Raw genomic sequence first — 12425 nt, 5'->3', positions numbered from 1 at the left:
TATGCCTCACTACTTGGGCCCAGATCCAGTAAAGAACACTGTAATGTTTCTGCTATAATGTTTGTAATCACTACTCGAGGCAGCTCTGAATCCTGCAGCATGGACACGTGGACCCACACACGGCCGTTAACCACAATATCGACTGAGAACGAGTGTAACAGGGTCAATTGTACAGCAGTGTAACAGAGTCATACACCATATAATTTTAGTTATAATTACACAAATTCTTTGTAACTAGTTTTAACCTTACCTGACATGTTAGGCCTCCAGAGTCAATGTGGAACGTCTGAGATTTTGATCTGTGTACCCCTACGTTCGTTTTTGTGGGTACCCTCTATAAAATATGCCTCCCACCTTCACCTCTCCCCTTTTGTTTCTGTACTTCGTGGGAGAGGTATGCAGCACATTTTTTTCGCTTACTCGCTAGCTAAAACTTTTTGCTGTGGCATGCTAACACATTCCTAAGTTCTTTGATTTGTGTAGGGGCTCACGTATATTGATGATTGACCGGAGGATCTTTTGTTATTTCACTTTCCTTGTCAGAAATAAATGGAGAGCACCTCCAAATGCATCCAGGTCTGGTTCTCTGCATAACACAACGCACACAATGATAATCCACGAGTTACACGAGTTTTAATACTGGAGACAGCACTGGTTATTTCTTCAAACATGTAAGAGCTTAAAGAGCTGCACGAATTAACCTTTTACCACTGAGAGCCACAAACACTCATTTGGAGTTGTTTGTGGAGGAAAGAGATAACCTTTTGTCATAAGGATAAGAGCAAATAGCTTCCTGTTTATTCTCTGTCCAGCTGAGATACAGTAAACTTGCCTAAAGACCAAAATACTTCTGTCTTTCATTCAGCAGCTCCCCGTGTTCAGCTGACAGGAAAACATATCGCTGTGGTGTCTACACACCGATCGAACTTTCCCAAACTCCACTACAGAAGTTCCCTTTCATGCTCTCATACTGCATCTACTGTATCCTGCAGTGTAAAGAAGTATCTGTAAAGCGGATACTTCTTTTTTTTTTTCTACAGTGACACTAAATGACTGTAAAATAAAACTATATAGCCTCTCAACTAACCACAAGGTTCCCACACTCACTTACACATAAAATTCAAGGACATTTCCACAACTTTCAAGGAAATTCCTGCACTTGAACTTGATTGTGAATTATGTGTAACATCTCATATTTCGGTCCACATGGATTTCTAAAAAGAAGTGTGTAAAGAAGACATTGATCAGGGTTGGCTCAGAGCTTTTTATTACTGAGTCTTGAAAATCTACGCTCTGTTCCAAAAATTCATTGTAAATCTGTTAAGGAGCCTTTTTGCACTTTGTTTTTTACATGATCTCACTCTCAGATCAACATCTGTGAGTTCTGACAGCTGCAAAAATGAAGAAGACTGCAGAGAGAGGAGTGCTGCGCAGGAAAGAGCCGGTTGTTGTGGTGAAATGAATCCCGCTGTGTAAATAAAGTGGATCCCTGCAGTCTGAAGAGAGGTAACTCACCGTGCGGTCGGGCTCTGCTGAGGCCCGGCGTCATCATGAACTGCGAGAGGACTCCAGGAGCTGCGGTGGTGCTGAGGTTTCCCCGCAGCAGGAACACTGAGCCACTGGACCTGCCGGCTGCCAACAGCGTCGTCCGATCCCTGAAGGTGATCAGCCTGAAGGGACCTTTACCCAGAACTGCAGGCAGGAGGCCGTGTTAGTAGAGCAGTGAGAACTTCAACAAAGTACTCATGCAGTTTTGGCTCATGTATTACAAATCCCACATACTTGACATCCCAGCTTCCCTTTTTGCTACTTGGTTTTTAACAACTGAATGTTGCTTTTCCAGCAGTTTCTATTCAATATAGTGCCGTTAAAATTAATCAGCAGATGTTTGCTTGACATCAAATCTGCATTATGTTTGTCACAGTTTTACATCATCATCATGGTCATGTAGCCCAGACTTTTAATATCAACCAGTGACTCTCTGGAGGCAAAATACATCCAGTTAAGTAGCTAAAACCTGGAAAGAGCAGGAGTATGTTGGTCTAAATCTCAGTCTTTAGCCATAAACTGGAGGTGGATATAATCCTGTTTATCCTTGACACGAAAGATTCATTCAACCAACAGCTGCTGTCCATTACATGCTAATAAATACTGTGACTGATAACAAGTCTCATCTATGAATGAAGTTCTTCTAATTCCCAAATCGTTGTAGCATTATTGTATCTCACAGTGGTGTTTAAATCTTAATTAAAACGCTGCAGAGAAAAACAACTTAACACGCCTGTGAATATTTTGAGCAGTGAAAGTCTGATACATCTCTGCACCACTCTGCTTAGCCTCTGCTTTGCTTCTGTTTTATCATATTTATCAAGACCTTTAATATGTGTGTGTTGTGCACCTCATTTATAGATCCTACCTCATGTAAATGTAAGTGCATGTGCTTATAGGTCAATGGAGAAGTTGTCATACCTTTGTTGTAGAATTCACAATCATACGCTGCAGAAAGACGCACAGAGACAATCAGCAACAATTACACTGATAATAGTTACAGATGTTAAGAAAGTGCTTCATAACAGGACAAACAGGTGCAACATTTTAATGAGGCATACAGTCTTTTATAAACGACTTTTAAACTGTAACTAATGGATTTATTAATGGTTTATGATTATTGCTACAATAATTCTAAGTTATCAGCCTCACATTCATATGATCTCTTGAAACAGAGACGACAAAATAAAACGGGTTTTTGACTCCCTGCATTCTGACTTACGGCACAGAGATGGGGAGCGCCAGTCGACGGGAACTCCCTGATGGCAGCAGCGCTGGGCGTACGCCGCCACGCTGGTGCAGAAACATTCACAGTCGCCTCCACGACCGCAGGCACACGTGTCTGCCAGGCAGTTCATATAGAACCAGGTAACATCCACCTGAACACAAAGAAAAACAAGCACGTTTCTGCAAATTATCAAAATTAATTGATTTTTGTAAATATCTGCTTATTCTGAATCTGATGCAGCAACATGTTTCGAACATGTTGGGACAGGAGCAACCAAAGTATGGGAAAGATGTGGAACGCTCCAAAAACACCTGTTTGGAACATTCAACAGGTGAACAGGCTGACAATCAGATGGCAATGAGCAGTTAGACAGGTGAGTTTTTTTTCCAAAGAGGCCAAAGTGCAGGACAGAAGGCTGCTGCTGTACGGTTACTCACCACTGGGTGGCAGCCCTGGAAGACCTCACTGAGCAGGACGGCACACTGACGCTTTGCAAAAGGCTCCCTGAGCGGACTGAGGCTGCAGGGGTGTCTGATATCTGGACTGTTCACACACTGAACACACAAACACACACAGTGGTGTTGAATTACAACTTTTATTATTAGAGGTTAAGTAGGAAGGTCTGAAAAGCTGTGTTGAGGAAGTGTTTAAGAGACTTGACAAAGCCATTGATGATCTGATAAAAAAAACTATTTTCAGTCTTCAGTTGGAACTCACAGACACATGATAAGAACACGTTTTTTTCAGACTTTAAAGCCACAGTACTCTGTTGTGAAACAGGTGACGTCTCACTCACCTCTGCTGCAGTCCAGCTGTTTCCAAACTCCTGTGGAGTTGGTGAGTCGATGTTGTCGGGTGTCCTCATCTCGTTCACCGTCTTCATGTCAAAGTTCCCGCAGAGCCCACTTAGCTTCCCCTGAACACACCACCGACAGGTCCACTTAAATATCATCACATACTGAACATGATATCCTCTTTAAAGCTTTCACTCACATGATCGGAGTTCATCGAATAGTGTAAACCTCACTGCTTGTTATTCTTATTCTGGTAAGAGTTTGTGAATGAACAGAATGGATGTGAATAGTAGTTGCTGCAGTACAGCCTCTAACCACCAGAGGCAGCACTGAGCAGAAGGAAAGTATAGACTTCCACAGTCTGAGCATCATCCATCTGCTGATGATGACCTTTAATAACTCTAGAGTATCACTCAGAGCATCAGCTAAATGCTTTGAATTAAAATCACGACCCCGCACACTCCACCTACCTGCCAGCGAGGTCCGACCTGGATGTGGACAGTGGTCTTGCGGTCCCAGAGGACGGTGACGTCTTCCTCGGGGAAATGAATCACTGTGAAGTATCCGGCCGGCCAGATGAACATCCTCTGCTTCCTGTCAATCACACTGGATGGATTCTACAAGGAAACAAGCAGTTTAATCTTACTGAAACACACTCAAATGTGATTGGCCAGCCAAATGAGTCTCAAAGGTGACAATGAAAAAATGTCCAATTCCTGCGAATGCCACCTAATCCAATCCAAAATGTCCACATCATTCTGTACTTTACGATTTATGCTCATTTCATGATTGAGCTTATGAAATTTGCTGCCAGTAACCGGCATCACTCTTTAACAAATACAGAAGACATATTGAAAGTGACTCTTACTGGCTTCCCAGTGTTATCATCGAATGCCATGAAGGATCTGCCGATGTTGATCAGCAGAGATTTCCTGCAGATGACTCCGCTGTCAAAACAGTCGACGTTCTCAGCCGCCACACTGAGCATCACATCAGTGCTGCTCTGTGGAGGAGAGAAAACACAATCACAGGAACCACCAAAGCCTTCACAGCTGAGAAATGCTCCTCATACTAAACATAATATATATATACTTACAGATATATAGAAGTGATAGAAGTGTTTGTAACTCAGTTACTCCAGAATAAAAGTCTGTGTCATGACCCCTGCTTTGCATTCTGGCCTTTTGTTAAGTTTCCCCTTGTGTGTTGTCTGGTTTTTGTCACATCCTGTTTTATTTTGAAGGTTTATGTTATGTTTTTTTTTCGTTTACTTTACTTCCTGTGTTTTCCCGCCCTTGTGATTGTCTGATGTGTGTCACCTGTGTGTCATTAGTGTTCCTGCCCTGTGTATATAAGTCCGTGTCTTCCCCCCAGTCTTTGCCGGGTCGTTGTCTGCACTACCTTGCTGTCTTGTCACCTTGCCGTATACCTTAGCCACAGCCATAGCCATAGCCATAACCATAGCCATAGCCATAGCCATAACCATAGCCATAGCCCCATAGTGAGTGTTATCTGTTGTGTTTTCTTTGTTCATGTCCTTGTCGTGTTTCAGGTAATTGTCTCCTTGGTTTGTCTTTGTCCTTTGTTTGCTACAGTCCCTGTAAGTTAATTTCTTGTCTTTGTTCCTGTCCATGCCTTGTTTCATGTTAGTGTTCCACCGTCTTTAATGTTTGCCATAGTCCCTCAGTGAGTGTTATTTTGTTGCGTTATCTTTGTTCATGTCCGTGTCTCTGTTAATGTCTGTGTTTACCCTCGGTTTGTCTGCGTTCATGTCCGTGCCGTGTTCGCTGTGAGTTTTCCTTTTATTGTAATTTCTATCTCCTAGTTTTGTTATTGTGGTTACCGCTAGTCATAGCCGATTTTCAGTTCTTTGTTAGATTGTTCTTTGGTTTTGTTTTATTTAATAGTCGTGTTATTTTCCTCCGAGTTTTCATGAGTGATTTTTGTTTCTGTTTTGTTAAGTTCAAGGTCTTTCATAGCCGTTTGTTTCTTCCTCCTACGGGAGCGTTTTTTGTTCTTTATTTTAGTCATTGATAATTTGTTCATAGTCTTGTCTTTGTCTACAGTCCTGCCACGTTTTGTGTTAGTGAGTTTCTTGTGTTGTCATAGTCTTTTCCCCTGCTCTGTTGAGTTTGCGTGCTCTGTGTTTATTCATTGTTTCCCTGTGTTGCTTCGTTGTATAGCCCTTGCCCCTAGTCTGTGTTTAATCATAGTTTCCTTAGTTGTGTTTTTTTGTTGTCTTTAATACATTTATTAATTTGAATCAAGCGCCCCCTTGTGTGTCTGCATCTGGGTTCAATCCCTCGTAGTTCCCCATAGTCCCCACTTCCTGACACTCTGTTTTCATTAAGTTTCTGTTTTCTTACTATTATAATCATTTTTTTCAGCTGCCAATGTGACAACTAGACTTTATTTGCTGGAAACTGCAGTTATGACCTTTTGATATGTGTGGACATAAAGTCCAGGTGAAAATCAGCTGTAATCCTTTTTCAAAAAGGGGTTTTCAGTAAAAACAACCACAACCAAAAAATGACCCTAAAATAAACTATCAGCGTAAATTTACACATTTTTCCAGTTAGATTTCTGAACTTAATGTTCTTGGGCATGACACACCAATGTGCTTACCTGTTCTCCTGGCTACACTTTCCCTGTCTGTGCTATTGACACACCATGTATGCTTGTATTACATGATATTTTTCTATGTGAATGTAAATTTACTAACATTTATAATGCATACGTGTTCACCTTTGTGAATATGTGTTATGCAATGCAATACGATATCTCAGTTACTTAAGTAACTTGAATGCAAATGTAATGAATGCAAAAGGGAAAACAATATAAATGCAGTCACAGAAAAAAATACCTTTACAAGATAGACTTTGCATGCACCAACGTAGTCGAACAGCAGCCCATCAAACGTCCTGTAGTGGCGATCGCCGTAAGCCATGCACATGGATGGACACGGATGAAACACACACTGGAACGTCCCATGCTGGCAAACACTACAAAGACGGCAAAGCTTCAGCGATTCGGCATCAACTTGTTCCCACTTAGTGCGAGGAGATTTTTTTCATCTCTAATGGCCTCCTTTTGTCGAGAGCCTCAGGTTTACTGCAGGCAGAAAAGTGGCCGGTGAATTGTCAAAGGCTGAATCGCCGCTCATTGCGCTATTAGGCTGTCATCTACATCTTCTTCCCTGGCTACGGCTTGAAGAAGAAATGGAAGGATGGGAGAATGACTGAGATCACTGGGAGAGTGTTTCCTTTCACCAGCTATGAACAGTCCGAAGCTGAGGGAATCAAAGAGTCATACAGGGGCCCGCTCTGTTGTCCAGGACTTTTTCTGTCCCATGATAACAGAGAATTATGGATATCAGGTGGCCACTTTCGCTGCTCGGACAGTCTCAGGACTCTGTGCTTTCAGGGTAAATCTGACTTGGAAAAATTAGTGACGTTGTTGGAGATTTGTCTGAAATCTGACAGATATTGTTGGTGGATAATTGGTGAAGGCAATACAAATTTGTACGTCATGACAAAATGGATGAAGACCCACTTAAGTAGAGGAAGGAAAACTAAAGCATGAAATCAAGTGAGAACACCAGAAATTATATTCTAGCAAACAAAGTTTTATAGATATGTGGCTCAATCTCCACGAAGGCATGAACTTACCACTGATGGCAGGGGGAGGAGACTCTGTCGCCGGGGTAATATTCCTTTCCTTTCCATAAACAGGGGCAGGATGCAGGTTCAAAGCATTCGTCTCCATGTTTCAGCAAACTAGGTTCAAACACAAACATCTAAATTTGTCTTTTTACTGATATGGAAAATTGAGCTTGGATCAACAAATTCTGGTAATGCACAAATGTTTTTGGGTTAAATCCTGCAACTGTTGCTCCTTAATCTTACTGGGGGCACGTTGGGTCGCACATGTTTCCTGCTCAAACATCCATGAGAAAGATGCTTACTTAACTTTAGGTTGTTTGTCTGTTAGCATTCACCCAAATGCTAAAACATACTGAACCCCTCACAGTTAGATTCTATACCCAGGGTTACATTCAGGGTCTTCCCATAGACTCTCGCTTAACACATCTACCATGTGATAACAAAAGGACATCAAAGGCAAAGGCAAATAATTTAGTGGAAACATATTATTAAACTGGAAAACATCTCAAACAGTGCAAAATGTCTCCACGTTGAACGCAACCTGACAGCTGTCCAACATGACGTCTCAGAGGTCCTCAATTGATTTGCTTTCTTTCACCAACAGTTAAAAACCAAAAGAGAGAAGCAGCAAATCCTCACATTTAAGAAGGCGTAAAGAACCAGAGAATGTTCAGTTTCTCTTGATAATTGTTTAAAACTATTATATTATTAAAAGTTTAACAGATTAATTTTCTGTTGACCGTCTAATTGAATAATTGACTGTTTCTAGTGAGTCAAGTGACCATGACAACAGAGACCAGTTTTTCCTGAGCATTCATGACATAGTTTGAGGAAGCTGAACTTCACCACAGAGGAGGCAGATTGGAAACACTGATGAGAGTCATTTTTGGAATGATTATAAGGTCATTGTTCGGGAGGTCACTGACAGCTATTTTGTCATTTAGATACAAAGACAAACTTCTTATCAGGGGACCAGAGACGAGCAGTTGGTGTGGTCTCAGCTGAGGATCCAAAAAGCCAAGAGTAAGAATAAGATGATTGAATTGTTGAGTCATCAATAGGCCCATTAAAGAGCCTCATAACTCAAACAGTCTAATTTGGGGCAATGTTGGTCATTATTCAAGAACTGTGGGCTAACAGGATGCTATCATGTTATAGCATAATCATCGTTCGGAGCTCCTGTGTTCATCTCTAATCCAGATATGAGGACTGCCCTTTGCCAGGGGAACGACAGAGGCAGAGCCAAGGCAGGTTGGCTTCCAGAGGGGAGCGATGCCAGCAAACATGAGGGGTGGGCGACTGAGGATGAAAAGCGGCAACACTCGTTAGCTACATGAGAAAACCAGACAATTGGGATTCTCAGAGATAGAGAGAGAAACAGTCTTTGTCTGGACGCCTCCATTTGCTTTCCACTCTGCGAGACGAAGCTGATAAGTATCTTGTAATATCCAGGGTTGAGCTATATTCACTGGCGCGGCCGCGGACAATGAGGTGACATACTGAATGGTCCCGCCACAAACCTCAGGTTCATCTGAGTAGAGTTACACCCCAGATAAAACGGTGTTAACAGCTTCCTTTGTCCGGCCGCCAAGCTGCCGTATCAATTACTCTGATCAAAGATTCCAAAATCATTCATTCTCTCGACCTACGAGCACATTATGAATAAATCCCCATGAACACAGCCCTCATTTTGAATTCAATTCTATCAGACGATGTAAAAGTGACTGAGGAAGATGTAGTTGCATAGAGTGGCGACAGGTGAGCGATAGGTCGACTGCAGTCTGTGATGCCTCCAGCCTTTTTCCAGGTTTTGCTCACCCGCCAAAGATCACATGTTTAATTAGATCAGATTACAAAGCTGCAGTGTTTGACTCATCATCGTCATATCACATCTACTCAACCACACGTCGTTTTCATATGCTGCAAATCATGCCAGTGAAGTGAGCAGATGTGGGATGCGAAACAACATAATGAGTGGTGCAGATGTTTGTTATTCATTTTCTGTCATGTTTGCATGATCATGAGGCGCATTTCTATATACTGAGAGAAAATCCAGACTACTGCCGGGGTTAGGGTTAGGGTTAGCATCCAGCACATTAAACCACGCTGCAGTTCTTCAGTCTGCTCTACGTGCTTTATGATCCTTCAGTTTTCTGTCATCTAGTTTCACTTTTAAATTCTTCTCCGCACTCTCTGGCTCCAGTCCGGCTCCCTCTGAGCAGCCTCTTCTTTTATAAAGTACTGGTGTTCTTGGTTTTTACAGACGCGGTCATACGATGGTGGTCACTGTTGTTATTCATGTCGTCGTCCTCGCTGGGATGTGACGGCACATCTGCTCGACTGATCCCGACTGTCAGCGCTGCCGGCCAAAGCAACTGAAAACTTCAACTAGGTAACACCTCCTGAAACTTGTTCCCAAGCAGAGAACAGTGAAGCCATACGCAGAACCCAGCTGCTACATGTTCTTTAAGTTCCAGTAGTGGAAAAAGGGATTCAGATGCACACTCAGTTTTAAGCACAATTGATGGATTAAACACAAAAAACACATATGTATGCCTTCGTTCTGTAATTGTTGGTTAATACATATAGCAACCTGGATTTATCATACACAAATCACAACATTCAGCTGCCATTGTGTAAAAAAATAATGATACATATATGTGGTGATGTAATGGGCCTTTAAATATTAATATTTATTAATATTTTAAAATTTTCAGTCTCTTAATTTATCGTTGCATTCAAACTTTCAAACAGAAATCATACAGTATCCTAAGCCAGAGGCAAAGTGCCAGCTGGGCACAGAGTTGGGCACACATCGACCTTAGTGCTCTGTTAAGGCTGATGATGACGTACTTAATGAGATTCATGTTCTCATTTTCCATTCGCCTGAAAGTTCCTCTCATATTTTTTTTTTAATTCTGCAAGTATGAAATAATTAAAGATGTGGTATACTCCCTGCTTTTGTCCCCAAACATGTTAGCTAGCTGTTGCTGTTACAAAAGTCAACACGATTCACAGCTGAGTCATGTCATCAACCCCCAGACTGTGTCTCCTCTGAGAGGTTAGAGTTTGCTTTGTGTCTCTTTTCCAGACTGGATCAGTCCATTTCTGTTATAACACCCACAAACCTCTCCGGGACGGTCTCCAGGAAAAAGCAGCAGGTTTTTATCGTATGGTTATATGTATGTACGCGCTGTAACCAAAACCACATTCTGGTATGCTGCATGGTCCTGTGTCGCACCTGAAAGTCCAGGTTCATATGAGTTCAGCTGGGCTAATCGTCACCGAATGAGGAATGAATGAATGGTCTACATTTTGATCATAAACAAAGTGTGCCATTGTGAATGAAAACACAATGGACGCTTCTGTCAGCACCTCAGCTAATTATTTCCCATTAGAGGTTTTTAAGTCTGCTGCAGATGAATACCTTGCAGTTGACTTTGAGTTGGGGTTTTTTTTTCTTCTGTTTTCATGATAATCATCTAAGTGGAGTATGAATATGACAGAGGGAACACCTGCTTATCATCTGCTGTCTGCTTTAGAAAGCAAGTTGAAGACATGTGCTGCCTTGTAGCAGGCCAATAATGTAGTAATGTAATAATGTAAAAAAAAAAAAAAAAAAGAAGAAGAAGAAGAAAAATGTGCTTCTTAAGCCAAAGAGGAATACTGAGATCGAGGTCTTGGCTTTATATTTTGTGAGATTATGCTGGTCTTTGGCGCATGTTCACAATAGCCCATGAGAAAAAGCAGGGAAATCGTATTATGTTCCATTACTAAATACATCCATAACAACAATATCTTGCACTACACATGTTTCTCTCTGAAGCTAAATGTGTTTTTTTCTATTAACTTCATGATTTTTACTTAAAGTTACACTTTGGTGTTTTGACCTGGTGTTTGCTGCTACTTTTAAAATCTGCTTTGCAAATGTTTTATGTTGAAGAATTCAACACATTTTGTCAGACCTCAAGGACGCACCCTGCATTTTGGTGAAAGTATACAGAACGCTGCAGGCACAGGGGTCATATAGTAGAAATATTAGAAATATATATGAACATTGGGAAGAGATTGATAAACCAAGCTCATGAGCTGCTAAACTGAGCACACAGATTGACAAACCGCGCCTGAAGATTAACCTTCATCACCCACCAGATGTGAACTATTAGGAGGACCAAAAATATCAAATGCTAAATTCTAGACTCGCACAGCACCATCAGCTACTTTCAGGTGTTGCTGCTGACAGATCACGCCCTCCACCTGCAGCATGGTGACTGAGTGGTAAGCTCTGTCACAGCTAGAAGATTTTGCATTTTGCATTTGTTTGCCCCACCATCAAAAACATGCATTGCCCTTGACCGAGGCGCTGGTTTACAGCTGGAGCTGGTCCCTGGTACAGTGCACAGTGGCTGCCCACTACTCCTCGGGGAGGGTTAAATGGAGAGAACAAATTCCACTACATTGTGCCGAGTGTGATCGTATGTGACAACAAAGAAAAGAAGAGTTTGGGTTATGTGAGGTTTAATCCATGGCCATGGTTTACCGCCACAGTTTATAACTCCATGCATGTGTTTTTTACAGTCTGCGTTCTCAGTTTATGAACCCTTCCCAGATGCACAAACATGGTCTACATATAAATCATCTAGGCCTATTGATGTTTCATTGATTTAATCTGTTTTTAGTTCATCAGGTCCAGTATCTCAAAATCTGTATCGTGCATTGTGTAATAATTTAAGTCTGAATGATTTGGTGGGGTGTGTTAGGTTGACTGCTTTCTGACTCGGACTGAACCCGTCAGCAGTCATCAGGGAGCTGAATGAGGTCTCTTTGGTCCATATTTACCACAATACTACCTCACAAACTATCCGGTAGCAGGACGTTATTAAACGTTCATACCATGACGGCAGACTGAGACTTTAGAGTGTCAGTAAAGGTCATCCTGCTTAAAGTGGCGTGGGAATAAATGAATCACAGCAGTGAGGTCAGAGGTGATGCAGTGTCAGAATGACTGCAGGATGTCTCTGTATCTGCCCAACCTTTAAATGCTGCTGGACGAATCACTCCACTGAGCAACAGGCAGAAACCGATGCTATTAAAAGACTGGGATTGACCTGAGGAAGGGGGGAGGGTCATTATGGTGTACATTTATTTGACTATATAAAATGCATTTTCACCATCACATTTAAATACTGTGAG

The 12425-nt window shown here is 41.8% G+C and overlaps 1 protein-coding gene across 1 annotated transcript in view; it reads right to left on the bottom strand.

The window, feature by feature from the left end:
- otog (otogelin) overlaps positions 1-12425 on the bottom strand; it is a 63106-nt gene that overhangs the window by 21390 nt on the left and 29291 nt on the right. Inside the window, exons 21-29 of the mRNA XM_041940324.1 lie at positions 7239-7346; positions 6434-6572; positions 4439-4573; positions 4041-4187; positions 3573-3692; positions 3214-3330; positions 2771-2927; positions 2470-2496; positions 1516-1692 (exon numbers count right to left, since the gene is read on the bottom strand). Coding sequence (XP_041796258.1) covers positions 1516-1692; positions 2470-2496; positions 2771-2927; positions 3214-3330; positions 3573-3692; positions 4041-4187; positions 4439-4573; positions 6434-6572; positions 7239-7346 — 1127 coding nt within the window. The remainder of the gene's footprint in view (positions 1-1515; positions 1693-2469; positions 2497-2770; positions 2928-3213; positions 3331-3572; positions 3693-4040; positions 4188-4438; positions 4574-6433; positions 6573-7238; positions 7347-12425) is intronic.

This window comes from Chelmon rostratus, chromosome 1, assembly GCF_017976325.1.
Source record: "Chelmon rostratus isolate fCheRos1 chromosome 1, fCheRos1.pri, whole genome shotgun sequence".
Lineage (NCBI taxonomy): Eukaryota > Metazoa > Chordata > Actinopteri > Chaetodontiformes > Chaetodontidae > Chelmon > Chelmon rostratus.
Note: the sequence above shows the minus strand (reverse complement) of the source record. Positions and strands in the feature narration are given on the sequence as shown.